The following is a 22,633-nucleotide window of genomic DNA, read 5'->3' on the forward strand; positions in this document are numbered from 1 at the left end:
CGCTGTGATAAACAGGTCCCAGTGGCGAGTCTGAACTTTGGCCCCTTGGCAGGAGTGCAGAGCTCCTCAGACGGCTGGCGTGGGATGAACGCCTCGTCCGCTGTGAGAAGCTTCCAGAAAGAGTGCAAGAAGATGCTGCTTCTTGAAAACTCAAGTTCCTTTAAAGCTCTGTGCTGCAGCGAGACGCCAAGACGCATCCTCGCGACATTTCGTGAGAACGTTTGAGTTCAAAATTGCGGTTTGCACTCTCTCCGGCTGATAACGTTCATCTTGTCTCGCTCTCGTTTTCCTACACAGCCTCCAATCGGTGAGGGAGACTTACACGTCTTTGTTGACCCCTCTGCCACGAGACGTCTCTCCTCGCCGCCTGTGCGCCGCCTTCGTCAGCCAAACGGGCGAGAGGACACGCAGCAGATTCTCTCGTCTGGTGTCCTGGACGTTTCATAGGGAGGATTCCCACGGTATCTGACCTGTCAGGTTGGGGGGTCGTGTTTTGGTGCTGTACCGACCCCCCCCCCCCCCCCCCATTCGAGCCAGGAGATAGGCGGAGGGCCACGTCATGCACAAGCACTGAGGTCAGAGGTCGGCCACGACTCCCTCCCGAAAATGATAGAGTGCTCACTCGTCTTGCAGAGGCAGCGACGACTCACAACAACAGCAACACTGTATTGACTCCTATTAGTTTGCCCTTACTGTAATCAATGGGTAATGCTAATGCTATTAGGAAATACATTTGAGTTATATAATCAGATTTAGGTTTGCAGTTTTTACTGCCTGCTAACTCGTTGCACTCTACCGTTTTTGGGGGCTAAAAGCTAACAACCACTGCTAGTCACCTCCTGGGCGCCGACCGACAGCAGCTACATCGCCGCCGTTAGAAAGTTTGACCAGTTTGATTATTATTTTTATATTATCCTTCAGCAACTTCCAGCTTATTTTCCCTGTTGGGGGTGCGAGGAAACAACGCCGTCCAAGCGATATTTCTATCCTCCAAGTAAGTCGCCGTGGCAAACGGAGGAGAGACAGCTAGCGGACAGCTAGCGGACATTAGCGTTCATTGGAGTTGTGTTTCTCGTTTTCAGGAAACGCCACCGCACGCTTGTGTAGGCAGCACATTTCATCTCACAGACATCTGACTCCTGACCCGCTCGGCTAAGGTTTCTTTCCCACAGTGCCTCGGCGGACCCCTGCGTCACTCTGACCTGGCCTTCCACCTTTACTGTAGGTCCACTCCACTGGGGTCCATGGGAAACGTAGACGTCCCGAAAAATGATATATCATTAATATTACTCTCTGAGATCGGCTGTGCTCATTACAACTACCTAAAGTAGGCTGTTGATGAAGGTAAAACCGCCTCAGCTGACAAACATCCGAGGCCCAGCTGTCTGTCAGAGAAGAGAGACTTTGAGGTGGAAGTTGATTCACTAATTATAATCGTAACAGTAATGCAATTTGAGATTTGGTTGATTTGGTTGACATGTAAAAACCATAGCAAACATTTTTTTTTCACCGACCACAACGACGACGAGTGAGTCCCCTTTAGATTCTGGGTGTTAAAGAACGTCATGTGTGCATGCAATCAACACACTGGAGGAAAAGACAAACAGAACACACACACACAAGCACTCCAGATGTGTGAGAAAATGAACACGAGCCGTCTTCACTTAACGGTCAAAATGTTCCTTCTCTTGTTTGACCCCGGAACCAGGCTTTGCAGTTTTGCAGCCCTTTCCTGGAAGTTGTGTAAGATGGTTGTTTTTGGATCTGGAGGCGTGCAAACGTACTATAACCTGTACACAAAGCCGCTCAAAGATTTTGACTCATAACTTTCACCGCATGCAGGAATGTCACATGCACGCTGATTCACTTGGGGTCACGTGCAACATAAAAGATTTGAGGAATTGTGGTTTGAAAGGCAGGAGAACTGTGTATTCTGGACATTTATTCAACAGGAAATACTGCTGCTGCCCGTTTCTCTGTCTCCTCTGTGGCTGTGGGTCTTTACTGAACGCGGTCGAATGAGATGATTCAATGGTGCTCGCGACAGAACCGACCGAGCGACGTTTACATTTACCACACGGTTCTGTTTTGCCACAACATGCAGACGACGTCGTGTTTTTTAGTCCGACAGAAAAATCGTGCAAGCGTTGGATTCGGTTACCTTAAACTGCTCTCTTTCTGCACAGAACAAACTGACCTGGATTGACTCCTCAACTGCTGCGTTTCATTATAAAAGCATTCAAATCAGCTCTGACACTTGGACTAACAAAACGTTACAAAAAAATTACACAAAGCATTGACACAAAGACAGCACATTAGCTTTGACTTGTTAACATGTGTCCCGGTAAGCTCCCTTTCCTGGTTCCCTTAAATTAATCTAACGATGTGTCCTATCCTTAATCCTTCTACTCGTTATCCTCCTCCAGCAGATGGAGAGCCTCATAAACGTGTTATTCCTCTTGATCAGGTCCGCATACAAAGGACTGACCCCACACAACACCCCCCCCCCCCTTGCCAAAGTTTGGCATCCCGCTGGTCGGGTTTGCTCTCTTGCCGTCATGTGACCCTCTTTGCAGCGGTATGGTCGGAACCCTGCGAGCTCGCCGCCGACAAAACAGTCAACATTTACCCAGACGCTCGCTGGGAGCATCTACGACTGGAAACACAGAGGCCCTGCAAGACCCACGCCTCCGCGTACTGCTGTGCGTGTACAAGTACTTTCTCATGTGTTATGAAATGTCATGCTAACGCTTCTGACCTTGAAATGCTGCAGCCGATGCAGAAACAAGGATTTGTCATTTTGTTCATTTTGCTGAGAACTTAAGCGGCCTTGCAGCACGCCGAGTTGCCAGATGCAAGCGCATCTGATGGAGATCACCTCGGCCCCTCATGTTTGACCCGGGAGGGAGGGGAGGGAGGGGAGGGCACCCGGAGCTTCTCAAGACGCAAGGCTCTCGTACAGGGATCAGAGGGGCAGCAGGTAACGGGATATGTGCTGGATGACGGCGGGACGCACATTGTAAGAGGTTCTTCCGCGCAGTAATACTTGCGTTTCCCATCGTGGTAATGCACGAGAACCCGAATCTGGATCTAGAACCAGAACCGGCAACTGTGAGATTAAAGGAGCTATTTCTCCAAAGCGTTATGCTGCTGGTTATGCAGGCTGACTCCCAAAATCACTCCACTATAAACGCTAACCAGTTGGTGTGAGCCACAAAATGCTAAAAGCTGCTGCTGGTTTGTACGAGTGTGGGCGCAGAAACCAGAGAACGATGATTCGGTCATGCTGATTTTATCCCCAGCTTTGTTTTCGAATATGAAGCAGTGAAATCCATATTTGAGAGAACGAGAATGTGACTCCATCTGGAGACAATATGTGGGACAGTCCTCACAACAGTGGGTGAACAATGCAGAAATTGAAACCAAATGGTGTAGTGAAAACACACTACATGTTCAAAGATATGCCACCCATGCCCAAGGGCACTGTGCGTAAGAGATCTCACAATGATTCAGCGGTTTTTGGGTGACCCACAGCGCTTTTATAAAGTTATCCTTCACTCTCAATCAAATGTGGTGCGATGGGGGGGACGGACACGGCCATGTAAGGGAGTCCCGCTTGGTCTGATGAGGTCGGCAAACCAAACGGAACTTCCAAACGGGTTGTTTTAATAGGTATTAATTCATCACAGGAATGATGATGACTAAGGAGGGCTTTATAACTAAATAAAATAATAAATTAATGAATAAATGCTGAAATAATTATAGAAATAAATGAATTAAAGCATCCATAAACAAATACAAACCATAAAATGATTTCTTCATTTCTGTTCACCTACACTGATTCATTCGTTTATCTACCTGTCTGTATGCTAATGAGGTGGGACGGCCTAACCTCTGCCTGAAGCAGGATTGGTCACAGGAGTGACGCCACACAGCCAACGTTGACGCTTTTCGCTGTGACCGCTGTAAAACGTGCTGTATCGCTGCTGCCCAGCAGGGGGCAGCGTTGGATTTAAAACGCAGCAGAGTGCGTCTGTCCCTGATCTCCCGCCACTGTGTGTTTGCGTGCGCTTCTCTGTGGAGCCGAGAGCAACGGCTCTCCCCCCACGTCTTCTTTTAAAGGGTAAAACCCCGCGTTCTATCATAATAATAAGTAATATGGTGTAATGTGAATTATTTATAATTGTCTTTTTTTATTTTGCAAAAAAGTTGCAACGCCTTTAAAATAATTTGTTTGAAAACTGTTTTGAATAATTAACATATTTATTTATTATAAATAAAGTACTTCAATTATTTACTTCTTAGAATAACACGTTGAAAGTAAAATTAAAGAAAAACAGTACGTGTGTCTTTTCACAACTTTGACGAGGCAAAAAAGTAGCACATGTGAAAAGAAAAAACATAAAAAAATGTAAAACTAATAACTAAATAAAGAAATGTGGTTGCACAAGTAAACACAAGTAAAATAAGGTACTTTCCTTGTTGCATTATGAAACAAAGTGCGCCTGTGTGTAATCTCTATGGTTTATCATGTGAAAATATTTGGCTTGTGTCCTCTGAAGATCCGATTCCCGCGGAGCTCCGTTAGGAAACAGGTACTCCAAAAAAGACAGAAAACATCTGGTGAACATACAAGAAACCATGGCAACCGCACACAAAATGTGCCAATACATCACCTGTTCCCATGAATATTTGTGTGTAAATAGTGACAAAAAGCCGTCACACCTTGATCACATGACAGGACATCCGTATTGGGGGGGTGGGAAGAGGCCTCTTCCTCTACTTGCTTCGCTTGGTGACTTCCTGACCAACAGGCGTCCACATCCTCGCAGCCACCGAGCATCCTCCCTGCACCCCCCCCCGGCCCCCCCACGGCGGGCCCACCCCTCCCCCGGAAAGGCCTGATTGCATCGCTTCTATTGCTGTGATCTCGCTTCTCCTTTAGACCGCCGTGTGGCCAGTATTTCCCCAAAAAACCCATCATATGCAAAAGGTCACGCCCCAGAAAAACGGAACCAATGGACGAAATCAAGGGGCGGAACTTTGTGACAGAGAGTGAAAGTCGTGACGTCTCAGACTGACACGTTTAGCTTAGTTAGCTATCAGTTTGGTGGTCGTGAGCCGATTATTCTCAATTTCTTTTACCAAAATAAAATAGAAAAGTAGCAATTAAATCTACTTTCAACTCAAGCATCGCACCTTTTCTGCCATGAAGGTTTGTCATCATCTGTTTCTCTCTCCTTGCTCTTCTGTTTATGTGTTTTTTCTTTAGTGGGTTCGCTGATACTTCACCTCCAGTCCTTACGCCCATTTTTTTTTAAATGGATCATAAATGCGTCAAACTGAAGGAATAGAAAGACACTCTGCGTAGAGTGCAGATTTCGGCCTGCGGTGATTTTAGTGACGAGGCCGTAAAGCACTTTGAGGTGATGAGAAAGCAGCATCGTGAAAGTGAAACCATCGGTTGCTCTGTTTAGAAGATCCATGTTGTCTCCTGATGAAGAAACAGAAAGCAGACGATGGAGAATAGACCAATAAGAAAAACACTCAAAGAGGGTTTATGTTTCGTCACGCTTCTTTTCCATCTTTTGCTCGTGAAAAGTGTCTTATGTTACAATATGTCAGAATTAGATTTAATGTCACCGCTGTGTGCCGTTGTGGCTCCGATCGCATGAAACACACGAAAGATCTCAGCTATCGATCTGAGATGCAGCTTCAGCCTCGGAGCAAGCGACAAACTCACGAGTCAGCGTGGATCAAGAGATCTGGTTAATGGAATTTGCTTCACTTCTCTCTGTTTTCTAAATATAAAACCTATTGTACACGTTCCTTTCACGCATGCGATGCAGCTCCTCCTTCTGTCAGTCGGCATCAGCTGAATCGCGTTTACCTCAAAGGCACAAATGTCCCTTTTTGTTATTGCGTCTTCTGAAGCCCATGAGATTTCACGGAAGGATTAAAATAGGAAATGTGGAAGTGTGAATTATTTTAGTCAACCTACCACTCCTTAAATCCAGGAGAAATGGTCCTTTAATGTGTCCACGGAAACTTAGTCAATAGGATTTTAGTCGTGTTAATGACGTGTTAAAAGGTGAAAAAAGATAAGGTGGAAAATGAAAGCACGTCACCCGGATGAGTGGAATGTTTATGAGTAAACACGGCGTCTGCGTGACGTCTGGTGAATCTCCATGACGGCGGAGGATGTGTCTGCGTGTGCAGCATCCCAGTGACGGTACTCTCGCTCCGTCACACTGCATCAGGGGAAACACACAAGTGGGAAGCGAAGGGAGTTTGGGGTTTAATTAGTAGTGATGCAATAACCTGTAAGCGGCATTTCTAATCTAATGCGATTGTTTTGCAGGTAAAATTGTCTTTAAGGTGAGAGTACCTGAAGGGGGGGGGGCTCAGCCTGGACCCTTTCCTTGTGTCTCAATCATCTCTTTTAAACCAGATTATGTGGATGGGAATGAACGATTTGGCTGTCTAAAGCATTCTGGTTCCCACTTGCAGTCGAGGTATTCGCCTGTCATGTTTGGTCGGGCTTTGTGCAGGTAAACAATCCCCATGGAGAGAAAAAAAATCAGATTAAAGCATCGGCCAAAGTGCATTCTGGGAACCCAGCGGCTGCCGTCTGACCATGATTCAGCTTTTGGTTGTTTTAAAGTTAGCTTGTAAAGTGAAATACTGCAAAAAAAAAAACTGTGAAATACCGTAAAAACAACACTATGGAAATGGTGGAAGAATCTGGACTTTCACACAATCACACAATGTCATGTGGCTTGTTTTATTATCACCGGTGTGCAGACATGCAAAACGAATCGCACACAGATCACCGCTGCGGGAAGTCTGCATGAACAACCGACTTGGCCTTTTCTTTATTTCTCTGTGCCTGAATAATTCAACGCTGCTCGCTGTCCGCTCCCGTTGTGCGCCGCGTGGATCAGAGCCAGCGAGGGGGAAGGCCCGGTGCACGGGGACGGCCCGCTTTCCGACGCCCGCAGCCAGGCGTGGCGGGTCTTGCGTAAGGGAGTGTGTGTGTGTGTGTGTGTGTGTGTGTGTGTGTGGGGGTCCAGAGTAAAATATCCCACGCTTGACAACCTCCATTTGCTTTGTCATGGCGCGTCCTCCCCCTCGTAAGACCTCGCCGATGCCCTACTTACTTTGATGTGTGGTCGAGATGATCCTCGCAAGCGGTTACAACGTTATTTTGGCCCGAGGGTTTGTTTGAATCGTGCCACATCCCCCCCCCCTCCTCTGCTATTAGACGGCATTTTGTAAGGACATCGTTTTTTAAATGTATTTTTCTCTGCATCCCAAAGAGAAGATTTGAACCCTGTTTCCTGCAGGACAGTTGGATTAAGAGGATTCACTATTTAACAAACCCTGCAGCCATTTGATCCCTCGCAGGTGTGCATGAGTGTGTTTGTCATGTTTTCACACAACACACACACACACACACACACACACACAAACTCACAATGCTCTGAATTAATCTCTCTGCGTCAGTACGCTCTGTATTCCACAAAGCGGTTTCTAAGCTTTCTCAGGTTACCAATACTTGTGTGCATGTGTGCGATGCACCGCCGGGGCTTGTGGGTATTCGTTTTCATGTGGAACAGAAATAATTCTTGCTGACCAGCTGTTCAACTGCGCTAATCTCTCTCACATGCACAAGAAGGTAAGTGAAGGCATCGGCCTACACACACACACACACACACACACACACACACACACACACACACACACACACACACACACACACACACACACACACACACACTCCCCCCTGGCTGGCACAGTGATATTTACTTCAGACCGCTGGAGGAGGTCACGCTGCTGCAGGTCACATCTTACGCATCTACCCAAAAACACAAAAGTTCAGAAAACCTCAATTACAACAATAACAAATATACAACAGCACAGAAGCATCAAGTATGGAAAGTCGTTTTAGTCAAAATCAAATAAATGAATAAATACATGAAATATGAATTTGAAATACATGATGAAATAAGTAAATGAGGCAATAAATACATAAAAATTAAATACATTTAATTATTTCATGGTACTTTTATTTCATAATGCCACCTTTCATTTCATGGTAGGCTACTATTATGAAATAGAAAAACGGCATTATGAAATAAAAGACTCTGGAAATGAAAAGTAACATTATGAAATAAAAGACTCTGGAAATGAAAAGTAACATTATGAAATAAAAGTACCATGAAATGAAAAACGGCATTATGAAATAAAAGACTCTGGAAATGAAAAGTAACATTATGAAATAAAAGTACCATGAAATGAAAAGTGGCATTATGAAATAAAAGTACCATGAAATAATTAAATGTATTTAATATTTATGTATTTATTGCCTCGTTTATTTATTTCCTGATGTATTTCAAATGCATATTTCATGTATTTACGTATTTATTCATTTATTTAATTTAGACTAAAACGGCATTCCATAATCCAGCGCCGTCTTCCTCTCCTCACATTCAGCTGGTGGCCCTTTCTCTGAATAAATAATAAGCAACCATGAAAATAACCTCACGGTCCGTATTGAGCTTTTGATTCTTTACTTTCTGCTGCTGTGATCGTCTTCTGAGCGTCGGCATGAGGCCATTCGTCCCGATGCGACTCACTTCTCCAGGAACGTTTTTTATATTATTTGGCAAATATGTCAAGCATCGGACAAACAGTTAATTCAATGGTGAGAGAAACACCTCCAGTCTCTTCTTTATGGGGCTGAAGTATCTTTGAAGTTTCTTGTATTGACTCGCTGGTTAATGTTTGATGACCGCGCATCGATTGTGGACTTGCGGCATTCCAGAGGTTCGGACGGACAATTGCCGTCACCCATGAAAACAAACACGCCCTGTGACTCGCCGCTCGGAGGGTTAGCACGCAGCATTTCACCAGTTGGGCCTCCGATTTTTTCGATTTCTCTCGATTCTCTCTAGAACGATTCGGTCTCGATTCAGAAAAGTTAATAATCGGAATTAAAAAAATATATAGAGTGATGCATTCACACAACTATAGAAGCCCATTTCTGCACTAATGTAAGGGGATAAAATTATGAGATAAAACGTTGTCAAAAAACAAACGCCCCCCTTCGGTGATCGTAGTGGACCGTCGATGACAACCAGCTACAACCATCATTTACCATCATTACCGGCACATTAAGAGCGATGCGTCCAGCTCGCAGACCGGTCCGTCAGTCTGAATCTGAATCTCTAATAACTTTACCGAACTATGGAGGAGCCTGCGCAGATCTTACCTCATTATTTCCATTTTACAAAAAGTCGATCCGTATTGAAAGTTGGCGAGATATTCACAGATTTTGACTTTTTTCTGGTATTTTACAAATACGGACCGGCCTGAGACTAAGAGAAGTTTCTTCATTTAAAAGAAAAATGAATCTGTTTAATGTTTTTTTTACAAAGGCTACTTCCATATTGTGTTGAAATGCAAGCTGCGTTGGTTCTTGCATCGTTGATAGAAAATCAGATTTGTGGCAAAGATTTTTTTTTCTCTTGTAAAAAATTAGAGAAAGTAATTCATCTGTTGATTTTCTTTAATTATCAAATAAAGTAGGAAATGATTAGCGACCTCTGAGTAGCAAACTCAGATTTGAGAAAATTCAGAAAATTGAGATGCATCGATAATCGTTTTATCAGTTTAGAATCGATAATCTTTTTAGAATCGATAATCGGTTTAAAATCGAATCGTTGACCTCTGAATCGGAATCGAATCGAATCGTGAGGTGCCAAGAGATTCCCACCGCTAATCGCTATGCAGGTCACTGCCCTCTATCTGCGGGGGGGGGGGGCTCAGAGAGCAGAGGCATGTGTGTCTCACCTGATCCCTGCGACTCGACGCCGCCGAGCGTATTTTCTTTGTTACAATCTAAAGATGCGTTTGGCTTCTGTTCGGTCGGCTTGAGGAGAGGAAAATAAAATGCTCTTGGTAACTTCATCAAACAATGAAAAACACAACATCATGAGAGTAATGGAGGAGCAGGCATGCTTTATTTTGGTGGGCCGGCCAGGAAGTTGCCATTGGCACAACAATCCAGCTGGACTTTTTCCGTGATGTTTTGTGTTATTGCAGATTTTTTTAGGAAATTTACAGCAAGAAAATATCCTCGATTTAACACGTTTATGTTGAAGCTTGAAGCAAAAAGCTACCGTCATGCTATAAAGGAAGTGACATCACCACCAACTTGAAAAGGTGCCACACTCACTCATCTGACCTCATTAACCTCATTGACCCGCCTCATGCTTTACATCACATGCACTGTTTTACACTGAGGGAACAGCGCGTGCATGTGAGTGGCTTCTGATGGGAAGAGGCAGGTTACCACTCAACACCCCCCCCCCCCCCCCTCCTCCTCCTCCAAGCGTGTCCTAAATGAATAAGTGAATAAAAATACATGAAAAGAGAGACTGGATGAAGCTTTATGGTTTAAGTCTAAATGCTGGAGCCTCTTGGGGGGGGGGGGGGGGATTAGACGCGGAGATTCTCTGTAATCCGCGTGCGGGAAGGACTCGGGTAGGTGTGTGTGTGTGTGTGTGTGTGGTCGGGGGAGGATTTTCCCTCAGCAGCAGCTGGACGCATGCGCCCCCCCCCCTCCCCCTTCCACGTCATTCCTCCACCCACAGCGCAGGAGGAGCAGCGGGGATGAACTTGCCTCGTTACCTGTTTAAAGGAGCCGCCGCTCGCGGGAACAGGTGAACGTTTGTTTCTACGACCTGGGAAAGTTTTCTAACAAAAAGCAAAAGGAAAGTGCGGGAGGGGGCGGGGGGGGGGGGGGGGCTGAATTCTATCGGACATGAGGAGAAGGGTCTATTAGACCCCACCGCGAGGGACTGGAGCGCGTGAACACTGACCGAAACAACGACAGAAGAAGCGAAGCCCATTCGGATTCCAGACGTCCCCCGGACGGGCGACGCGTCTCGAGAGGAGGGGGGGTGGGGTGGGGGGGGCAGAATGACACCCGGACGCCCCGAAGTCTTCCGCCCGCTGGGACTACTTCTTTGCTATGCATCGGCCGGTTTTTGCAGCGTTCCGTGGAACTAGCGGGGGTTTCGGTGAGTGCGCGCGGGACCCGAGGGCACCATGTCCAAAGCGCTCCAGAGGCGGAACCACTGGAGCGCCAAAGTGAACCAGTGCCTGGTGGCGCGCGACGCGCGCGGGGAGCTGAACGTGCGTCTCCGCGGCGGAGCGGAGAACGGAGAGTTCCCGTACATCGGGCGGGCCGAGGAGGGGGAGGAGGACGCGGTCTGCCGGGACGGCGGCCCGCGGGAGGGGGAGCTGCTCCTGGAGGTGGAGGGGCTCCCCGTGTCCGGATTACCCCTCTATGACATTTCTAATGCGATGACGTGCTGCGAGGGGCCCGTCCGGTTAAAAACTGTGCGTCAAGGTAAGAAAACCTGATCAAAGTCCCTGGGTCACAGTGTGTGTGTGTGTGTGTGTGTGTGTGTGTGTGTGTGTGTGCGCGTGTGCGTGAGATGAGCACACGTGCACCAGAGTCCCAGGGGAAGATGTTTCATAAATGCCAGCATGGGCGCATCCAACAACACGCTGATGGGTGAAGTAGGGCGGAGGAGCGGGCTGATGTGGAGCGGCTCCGACAGTCCCCCTGCCCTCATTCAGTCCTCAGCATCACCGAGGGGTCGGACCCGGGGGGGGGGGGGGGGGGGGGGTCGGGGGGGTCACGGTATGGCCCTCTTGCAGACTGTTCTTCCGACATGTAAAGCTTTATCGGCCTGATGGGGCCGAAGGAGAATAACGCACGTTATACCCAAATTACCACCGCACCTCACTTCGATCAATAGGAAATCTATTGTACAGTCATCTACAGTTTATTTATCTGTCATGTTGTTCTCTTGCATGATTTATAATCAAATGTTTGTGTTCTACTTGGCAAAGGCTGACTGGTACCTCAGGGACGTTTGGGCTTGATGTTTGCTCCCTAACAAAGGAATCAGCTGATGGCAACATTACACGAAAATAATTAGCAATATCATACAGCATCGACGATATGATTCTACATTTTGGCATTCAAGGGGTGTGTTGTCTATTTACTCGGATTCTTTATGACTGAAAAGTGATCTCATTGTGTACATTTTTTTCCGAAAGCAACATATTTACATTTGGTGTAAATATATTGTGATATTTTCTCTGACCCTCACGAGTTTGTGGGCGGGATTGGTGAGAGCGGGACACCACTCTTGGGCAGCTGCAGTTATTTTTGGAAGTTCCTCCTGCGTGTTGTGATGAGATTGACCCATTGCCACGGTCTGCAGCATCTGCATCTGTCCGAGAGAGGTTGGGGGGGTCGGCGGGTGGTGGAGGGTGTGTGGGTGGGGGTGTGGGTGGGGGTGGGGGTGTGGGTGGGGGTGGACTGGCTTTCTGTTGTTCTTCCTGTCGGCCAAAACCGGATGTTCTGTGTTGTGAAAAATTAAATATATATATATATATATTTTTAATTTCAAGTCGGATTTTAATTGTCTATTCACACAGGCTGAATCTCATTAACCCCCCCAGCAGTGTTGCACCATGGGGGATTTTTAATAGCAATGCTGCGTCGCCCCGACTTTGGGCATCAACTTTTTTTCCCCAGGCGTCTTTGTGGCCTTGTCGTTACCCTCTCACATGAGTCAGTGGATTCTCCTTTTCCGTGTGTGGGGGGGGGGGTCTCCTGTCCGAGCGGCTCACAGGCCTCCATTGTGCCCGCCGGCCTGTCGGCTTCCCATGCAGGACGGAAATGGGTGGCTGGAATCGCCCTCCGTTCCCCTCCAAAGAGCCGTGGGTTCGCATTACGCGCCGTCCCGGTTCGTACGTGGGGGAGGGTTTGTTCTGTGTTAATTATACTTCACCCCCCCACAGGTGTGCAGCTCCCGCCAAGGAATTCAGTAAGAAATCCACCTGAACGATATTCGTGTGGTGAAAAGGTGGAATGAGCCTTGAGTTTTGTGTGTTATTTACATAAAAATGACTTTGATTGGAGTCTTAATTTCTTTTCCCACTTTTCATGTTTTTGACCCTCCGTCTGTAAACATTATTAAGCTGTCACTCTCCTTGTTGTGTGTCGTTACCATGGCTACAGGTGTAATTCTCCTCGTCCGTTTACCGTCGACTTCACAATCGCACGAATTGAAGACCTCCTGGAACTGAACAAAAGTGAAGCCAAATGAGCGAGCTTGACGAGAACGAACTAAAGTGACACGAACCGTCTTTAGGAGGAAATGTATCCTTGCGTCACCCTTTGGTCCGTGGGCTGACGCTCTGTAGCCTTGACTTTGATATTTTGTCTTGTTTTTAGTTATTTTGCAACTCCAAGTGACACGAGAGGTGGGGAGGGGGGGCAAAGTCAAACCAAACACTAAGTATTTGGTCAAGTTACTGGGTAAGTTTGTTGTTTTTAGAATATTATCCCTTATCCTTCTGTCTCATGGGACCTTTGCTAACGGAGGCGCTCGTAAATGAGCAGTTGAATCGTTTGGCGTCATTTCGGGGTTAAAGTGCAAAGAGGGAGTGCGTTCGGACGTGTTCGGACTTTGACCCACCAGTGCAGCGCTTATCTCTCTATCATCGATCGAATCCAGCTCACGTGGGAAAGGTTCTGCTGTCATTGTCTCGTCCCTTGACTTTATTTTAGTCTGATAACGGCGCTTTGCGTCAAAGTGCACACTCTGTGCCCCAGGTCATCGAAACTTTATCAGAATACTTGGTTTATAGTTGAAGCTAAATTCAGTTTGCACTCAGTTTGAGTCAAAATAAAATAACCAACATGAGTGAACGACACACGGCGGCGTCTGCTTGTTTCGAGTTACCTTAAGGTCTGGAGGTTTATGGTGCTCTGATGAGAGGGTTGCCTTGGCCGGGTCAGATCTCCGTGACAAAGGGCCCCCCTGGTCGCCTTAGATCTCGCTAGAGGGGTTGGTGGCGGCCGGCTGGATGCCAGGCATTCCTCAGGGGTGGGGCAACGAGGTCACTCGTAGAACCCGGGTTGAAACATCCAGACCTTTTCATACCTCAAATACTCCTTCCTGCTACGGTTCCAAGCCTCCTCCCCGCTCACTTTCTGCCCTCGGCGCGCTCCTCGACCACGCAGGCCCAGGACGTTGATTCCTCTGCTTAAGGAGTAACTGCACACTTTAAATACTGTTCTAGTGACCATTGGAAGAAGGTACCGAGGAACCATTGCTCCGTGGAAAGGTTCTCTGTAGAACGTCTCACAGGGCGGGTGGGGTTGACACACCTTGTAGAGATGGTTCCAGGTGTAACCCTTCGCTTGGGCTCTAGATAGGACACGTTGTGTCTCCGGTCCTTGTGCGTTGTCGACGACGCTCACACTCATCCGCAGGACGTGGCGGCTTCGTACGCTCAGACCTCGTCCCAGAATGCAAGTCTGATGTTTTCCCCAGTGTGGAGATTGGGTCGGTCTTGATTCAGTGCAACAGTGAGTTTGTCCCCGAAAGGCCTGTCGGCTTGTGACATGGATGCGCTGCTCTTTGACTCTCCCTCCACATCCACCGCCGCGTTACGAGATCTTTTTTAGTAGGTTATTTCATACGGGACAGTGCTGATTAATAAAAAAGAATTGTGTAAATGCGGCGGGGTTTAGCCAAATGGTTATTTTCCATCTCTACTTCCGAGAGGCAGTAAACTTTGATCTTTACACATTGGAATGTTGGCTTTGTTCTGGTGGAGTGATTGGCATGCACGGCTAACAAAGGCAGCGAAGGAGCGACGACGCCACGCTCAAGCCGTGAGTGCTGCAGGAAGACTTGAGAACAGGTCGAGGCCTTTCGGTGTTCTCGGTTCCACTCAGCTAACTGCAGCCGCGTTTATGGTCCCTTCGGGGCGGACGTCCAACGTCGTATGCCTGTAACGCCGACTGTAGCAAACAAAGAACGAGTTCACTGAGGTCAGATTTGTGAACTCGGAGCATTTTACGCTTTGTTTTCACCTCAGGAAAGTCTCAAGGAGGGTTTGCTCCCTTTTTACCAGCCTTACCAGCGATTATTCACAATATTTTGCTGAATACCAGCTGGAAGTTGAGTTACTGTGTTTGTGATTGAACCATCTTTAGCTTTGTTTCGTTTATTTGCTCCCCAGGATGTGCATATCTCATTTTTTTACATGCAGGAAAGTAAAGCCACGTCCGTGCAGCTGAGCACTTCCTCCACCGCCTGTCGGTCACGTGACCAGTAAGAAGCAAGAAGAGCCCCCGGGTCTCCAAAGTGCACCATGTTCTTCTCTTTTGTAGTTCACTTGCATCACGCTCCACGAAGCAGCAGAGGTTCTCCAACACGCGTGTTGATGTCGATGCATGTGCAATAGGAAGCAACGCGTCATACACCATGTGTAGTAACTCCTATTGTTTCTCTCCATTTAGTCGGGAGGCGCATAATGAATGATTTACAGAAGACGCACAAACTCTCATCGAGGGGAAATAGTGTTTGATTGACTTAATGAACGTCTGAATTATAAGAATAAGGTTCTGTTGGACGTTCTTGTATTTTCACAGCTTTGTTGGCGATTGAAAGCTGTGAGCGATTGATGTTAAAAGTAGTAACTCTGAGACTTTTTGTCAATGTTCCAAAGCAAGATGAACCCGAATTGCACTTGATTATTTACTTGATGATTATTTTATTGCACCTCACAAAAATCCAAATGAGACACACTGCGCAAATCAAAAAGTAGCTATCGAGGTGAAAAATATGTCCTTATTCTCTTTCAACAGCTCCCCTTGTCCAGTGTTTTGTCATATGTATTGTGGTATGTTAAATGTCTTAATGCGTATTTAAATTATTATATTACATTTATACGCTGCATTGTTTAATATTCTCTTCATTGTAAGGCGGCCCCATGTAAATCATCTCTGCGATAAGTGTTGCTATGAGAACAGAGCTGGTTCTGTTTCTTTAGCTGGCCGCCAGACATTTTAATTTGATTTAATTTGATTTGATTGCCAATCGCCATCAGACCGGCAGCCATTTCTCCACCGCCGTCCCCGGGCCAAACGTTGGGAGACCAAATTCATTTTCCAGAGTTGACGACTTTGTGATGTTTCGGGGAAGGGGGGAGGGGGGCTCGGACCAAACCGAGTCTCACGTGGCCGAGATGAATCCACATCTGGAGGGGATTTACGCGCCATCACGGGCTCGGCGTTGAATCGGCGCCCTGCCTTTCGGTCCGTTTCTTTGGTTTTGTTGCGGTGGTTTTGTTGCGGGGCGTAATTACACCTTCCTCGGGATGCAAATAGCCTGGTGTCGGAAACGCTCTGGGTCTCCCAAAGGTTCACAAGCCCGGGCTGGACTGGAGGATTGAAAATCCGCCTCTAAAGAAGCCCAGTGCTCATCTAAATGTTTGCGAGACAAAACGCAGACTTACTTAAAATAATCCGCAGGAATCAGACGGATTCTCTCACATTCAGGTTATTATTCACTTTCAAAAACGTCTTCATTTTGAATTCTATATTTGCATAAGACGTCCTCCTGAATGTGGCGCACACCAACCGCCTCGTGCACCACGGCCTGATACCGTATCAAAAACAAACGGACACGTTTCGACACGTTTTGTACGTAAAGTGGTGCAGAAAAGCTTCAATTAGCCGGTGAGCCGCGCTTAGCGGGGTGGTGAAGGCCTTCTATTGTTAATGAGTTACCGGCTTGAGGGATTAACGCACACAGACCCTCTTCTGTTTCTGACACGCTCGTCCTCTCGGCTCACACTTTATGGACGAGGAAGAGGAGGAAAGGTTTCCACGTGAAGTCGTTTTCCCGGAATATTCTCAAAGAACTCGCACTTGATAAGCTCAGTGCGGACTTGCGTTCCCGCCATGAAACATGCAGCTCGTCCCGCTGGGAATCGTTGTTGTACGGTGTAAACGAGTTTATTCATCGTGCAACATCTGCACTGAAATCACAGCGTTAGAAGGTCACGGCAAGGATTCGTTCTTATTATCGACTGATGTGCAGTTGTCCAAAATTATTCAGGCTATTATGTCATTTAATTATCCCTGCGTTCCAATTAGACGCCTTGTTTACACTCCCAAAACGCTAAAATACAGTATACTAATATACAATAAATAAAAAATATATATTATTTGTATTATTTTCATTAAGCTCTAAAAATCCCTGACAATTGCAGTTGTGGAAGATCTATATTTACTCAGATACATAAATAGCTGTTATATTTATATATATACGACACGAATGCAGAGAAATCCAGTGGCTGCAGCTGTTTGTGAAGAACCTGCTGGACTTTCTGTGACGCGTTCTGCCAAAACAAACTGCTGTTGAACACAAAAATGATAATAAAAGTCCTCCACTGGATGTGTGTTTCACAGCAAATGTCAGAGAAAAGCGATATGTTGGATCCCTGATGTGTGGCTTCAGTTTTATGTAATACAACCAGATGTGGATGGCTGTGTCCATGGGAAGCTGTTGGTGGTACAGATGTGTCCCGCAATGTGCCCCCTGGTGGTAGAACCGTGTATTGAGATGAAGGGCCGACGGGCCTTTTGTGGCCTGCTTAGATTTGAAGTTGTTAAATGGTTCAATTTTATGTGGTTTGATTCAGTTTCTAAAAGAAACAGTAGCGTTTTTGAGTCTTGACTCCTGTCGTATTGCATCGATATCCAATCCGGTTCCGCTGAGGTTCACAGAGACGTGAACCCGGCAGAGAGGCACCGAAACCCGACAAGAAAAACCCCGAGCTCTCAGTGACAAAGTCCGCTTTGATCTCACAGGTTCAGAGGAGCCCGGCTCCTCTTCCCGTCATCTTGATCCCAGAGGTATTTATCCACAGAGCGGGGAACCGGTTAAATTACACCCCCGATAACTTCAAACGGGTCTGAGAAGGTTCACACACTTTGGTGTTGTGCGTCCCGGCGTCTCCTCCGTCTCCTCCGCCCTCAGTCGTACATCTGCTCCCCCCCCCGCGGCAGGTAGCGAGGAGACGTCTTCATCCGGACCGAGGCGGCTTCCTCCATCTGATATCCTCGTCAGCGCGGTGAGGCCGGCGGGGGCGGCGCTGTGGTTTGAGTTGGTCACGGCGGTCTAGTCCCAGTTGAAGGGGACCAGCTGCTGTCCGGTTTCACCTCTCCAGCTCGTTGCATCGCAAACAGCTGTGCGTGCATCTGGAACTCGTCTGCATAATACCCGTAAGACATCTCTGTGTCGACCCCGCCGCCGTGACGGTTTTTAATTCTTCTCCCAGTAAAGTCCGCGCGCTGCGTGCGTCGTTCGATGCTGACATTCACCAGCTTTTTGGTTTTCAAACCCTGGAAATAACCGGATGACTCAACGCGCCGGTTCTGTGATTTGTTTTGGCGACCCTGCAAACTTTTGTTTCCAACATTTCCCCGTTTACAGCCCCCAGAGCCAGAAGAATGTCTGAGGCTGGAAGCTGTCTTCAGTTTGTATTCATCTCCTCAGTCCAAGACGACTCTTTGGAGCTTCTTCTTTGGTCCAAACGCTGAAGATGCTCCATTCACGGGAAGAACAACAGGCGGCTGTAGGAGCATTCCAGCCGCCGGCACACGTCTGCCTCTCTGCTCACGACCGGCCGAACGCGCCACGTGAGCCTCGAACGCCGTTTCCCTTGCACTTATTCGGCCCGCTTTTCGGGTGCAGATCCACCACATGCGACACGTGCCTCGGCCTATCAAATCACACGCTGGTTTCCTTCCAGCGGGGACCCTCTGAATCGCCGCGTCTCCACAGTGAATTTCAGCCCTTCTGACAAAGGGGACGGAAGCCGTCGTCTCGAGCTGTTGACGCCCAACTCGAGTAACTGTGGAACCCGAAAGAGAGCCAGAATCGGTTCTCCATAAAGGGCCCCAGTGGGGGGGGGGGGTTAGACATGGCGGCCGAGGCCGAAGTCCAACACAGCTGTTGCAGCTGTTTGTCGGAGGTTGTTAGCGAGGAACGATGGATTTCGTTGACTCAAGTTAAAGGTAAATTGGAGTATGAGTGTTTGAGTCCTGCATCTTTAATTTAGTGCTTTTCAATAAACAGGCAGATTGTTTTAAGCCTTAAAATGTGATCATGTTAAAGTAACACCACACACATAATAAAGAAGAGCAGGAAACGCTTTTTAAAAAGACACAAGGTCTTTACTGTTTTCAGGCTCGATTCATACACATCCTTCCTCCTTTTAGGCCTTGAACCCACCGCCGGCTTTAACGCGCCCGGCCTTGGAATCGGTCCATTTGTCGTCTCCGCTCCGGCGCGGGTGGGTTTGTCACCAGTGTGAGGGACGTGGGAAGGAAGAGGTCACTCATTGTGTTTCACCATTTAAAGCACAATAACCTTGACTTAAGAAGAAACACCGAATGGGAATCTGGCTCCTTTTATCAAACGGCGGACTCTTGTCGATGTCGCGCCATTCAGATCCCAAATCCCAAATCTGCACAATAATGAATCGCCAGCGTCGGTGTGACGAGCGGGAAGTGTGACTTGATACGTTGTGTCACACACGCCACAATTCTACTGAAATGCATCGAGTGGGAAGCGGCGCTCAATTTCATTTGAGTGATTATTGTGATTATAATGATTTAGTGTGATTATGTAAAAATGTCTGATCTGGACAAATATTGCCTTTGTTGGAGCTCTATTCACCAGCTCTGCTTTAAATGATTCTTGTGCTGTTTTGGGGGGGCGGAGCCTCTCTCAGAGGCCCAGTTCCTTGAAACCGCCCACCGCGGCTCCGTCGCCCCCCCCCCCCCCCCCCACCCCCCCTTTATTTAAAAGGCCTCACATCCAGTTTTTTTAACCTTTTCTCTCGCGCCGTCTCTCCGTCGCTTATCTTCTTTCATAGTTTCATCTCAAAGGTCTCGTAATCTTCCCGGCGTGCGGCGTAACCGGGCCGTGGCGGCGCGCTCCTGCAGTCTGAAGGTCAGACATGTGACGGTTTGTTCAGCCTCACCGGCCCACGCGGACGCAGTGTGAAGCAGTTAAAAGCGAATGCTTCAGTTTACTTCCTTCACTGAGCACAGCGAGCGCAGACGCCCGAAACGCCTCTTTGAGCACAATCAAAAGTTGTGGGGGGGTGATATCTTTTGACATTTTGTCGATGTGTCGCGTTTTCCTTTTTTTAGGTTGAGGTTTTGCATTTTTGCATGTTTCCGCGCACACGCAGAGACAGAAACATCTGGTCTATCGTCACCTGGTTTTACCCGACTGATCGATTTTGCCGCATCGTCTCAATTAAGCTGAATTAAGCTTCAGCTTTTTGCTGTTCATATCCTGTTTGATTCATTGATTGGCTTCTTTACGGTTTGACTAAAACAGTTTCTTTTTACTTGAAACTTAATGATTAATTGTAGACACACCAGAGTTAAAGTGTGTAACAACAATAAGGAGGAAACCTCCCTCACAGCAACATCGGGTGGTTAGTCCCTTGGTTAGAGGAAAAAGGGGTGTTAATTGACATCATTAATAATAATACTTTATTTTATATATATATATAGGTCTTTAAAAGGTACTCAAGACACTTGACATGGTTAAAAAAAACAATTAAAATAACAAAATAATGGGAGAAATAATAAAAATGAGCGCAATGACATAACAGCAAGAAACAAAGCAGAAAATAGATTTAAATAGATCAGTTTTAAGCGCTGACGGAACAAGCAAAGTCTGTTGACTCGGACCAGAGGGACAAGTTTAAAAGAAATGGCTCTGACACTTCCTCTCCTTCCTTCCTTCCTTCCTTCCTTCCTTCCTTCCTTTTGTTCGCCACACGGACTGAACCACAAGCCCGTTCCATCACGACCCCTCAAGGTAGAGACTATCGCTCACTTCGCCTCCCTCCACTCCCTCATCCAGATGTTAACGCGCTGCAGCCGGAGCCCTAATGGGGTAATTTCTCGTCCCTTTGCTTTATTGCGAGTTTCATCGTGTTAGCCCGGCCGGTGATGACGCACGCCTCGCCAAAGGGGGGTGGGTGGGGTGGGGGGGGACGAGGACGTGTATGTCATCTCCGTCTTATTGCCCGTGGACACCGGCTCCCGTGTAAGATGGGCCTTTAATCACAGAGGGGCCCTTTTGTGCGCGGCGCCCGGGCAGGCAATGACATTTACCAGAGGCAGCCGGTTAGAACCGATGGCACACTCACATACCAACTGAAGCTTGATGTTCTCCATCAGCGGGGGGGGGGGGGGGGGGGGGGGTCTCTTTTTTTTACACGTGTGGCCCACGGGAGGGAAAAGAAGACACAATGGACGCATTAAAAATAGCCGCATTGTGTGCGTTTCTTCTTTGCAAACAGGAGGAGTGTTTTTCCTTTCACTGTAAAGGTGAACCCGGGGGATGAGAATAGAGATCCTGGACATCTGGAGTCTGTTGAGTTTGGTGTTTCAGTGTTTGACAGCAATAGCTGCCGTGTTTAGTCTGTGTTCAAATACGTAGGCAGCATATCTGTGTTTATCTGGGGTTCAGACTGACCCTCCTCTCAACATGTTTCCCCTCAAGCTTTCCCCCTTGTTTCTTTTAGTCTTTACAACCTTTTCTCTCCCTCTTTTCTTTTTTTTCTCCCTCCATCCTTCGGCCCACTCAGCTGCTAACGCGGGGCGGAGGGAGGGAGCGGTCGGCCCGGGTTCCTCTGGTTTTATATTTAGCACTGAACAGATGCAGCGCACTGGAGCGGAACACACCGCCTGTGTGTGTGAGTGTGTGTGTGTGTGTGTGTGTGTGTGTGTGACTCTTCCTTCAGACCACTTCTCCCAGCATGCACTGCTGACTGACTCAGCAGCAAAGCACCGGAGAACTGGATCAGAACCGGCCCGACCTGACTCCTCGCATGAACCCTGCGGTTCTGTATAAAACAACCGGCTTGATTCTTACAACATGTGTTTAGAGCTGCAACGATTAACTATTTTCAACAAATCAATTAATCTAACAAATTTTCGAAATTTGCACAATTTCTAAAACCAGGAATATTGATGATGAGGATGATGATTTGAGATACTTGTCTGGTAATACTTTCTATGTACTATTACTAATTGCTAACATCAAAACACAAGAACCAGAAACAAAACAGAAGCATGTTTACGGGGCGCTGACACACCCGGACCTACACACCACCTACGTGGTTTCAAATCTCCTAAACTTTGGCACTTAAAGAAGATGAACTTTGCATGTTTAGTTCAGTCAAATAAGTGAAAGAGTACAGATGCAAATATGACGATCACATCGGGCTTCTAGCTGAACACGGCTGCTGCGGTCTGGTAATAACACGAAGGCCGCTCTGGGTGTGGCTGCTGGTGGAGGTAATTATAGAATCAGAGGTCCAGAGCTGCCTGGTGGACCTCTGTGGGATTCATCTGGTTTGCTCTCAACCGCAGCCGCGCTGACTGCAGGGTCATAGAAGGCTCATAGACGTCTCTTATGAAGCTCATAGACGTTTCTTTTGAAGCTCATAGACGTTTCTTATGAAGCTCATAGACGTTTCTTATGAAGCTCATAGACGTCTCTTATGAAGCTCATAGACGTCTCTTATGAAGCGCATAGACGTCTCATATGAAGCTCATAGAAGTCTCTTATGAAGCGCATAGACGTCTCCTATGAAGCTAATAGAAGTCTCTTATGAAGCTCATAGACGTCTCCTATGAAGCTCATAG

General features: G+C 47.2%; 1 protein-coding gene across 1 annotated transcript in view; it reads left to right on the top strand.

Moving 5' to 3' along the window:
- The first annotated feature begins 10,637 nt into the window (after positions 1 to 10,637).
- LOC120828932 (membrane-associated guanylate kinase, WW and PDZ domain-containing protein 1-like) overlaps positions 10,638 to 22,633 on the top strand; it is a 58,139-nt gene continuing 46,143 nt past the window's right edge. Inside the window, exon 1 of the mRNA XM_078086142.1 lies at positions 10,638 to 11,419. Coding sequence (XP_077942268.1) covers positions 11,116 to 11,419 — 304 coding nt within the window. The 5' untranslated portion in view covers positions 10,638 to 11,115. The remainder of the gene's footprint in view (positions 11,420 to 22,633) is intronic.

The sequence above is a fragment of the Gasterosteus aculeatus genome, chromosome 2, assembly GCF_964276395.1.
Source record: "Gasterosteus aculeatus chromosome 2, fGasAcu3.hap1.1, whole genome shotgun sequence".
In the NCBI taxonomy this organism is placed as follows: domain Eukaryota; kingdom Metazoa; phylum Chordata; class Actinopteri; order Perciformes; family Gasterosteidae; genus Gasterosteus; species Gasterosteus aculeatus.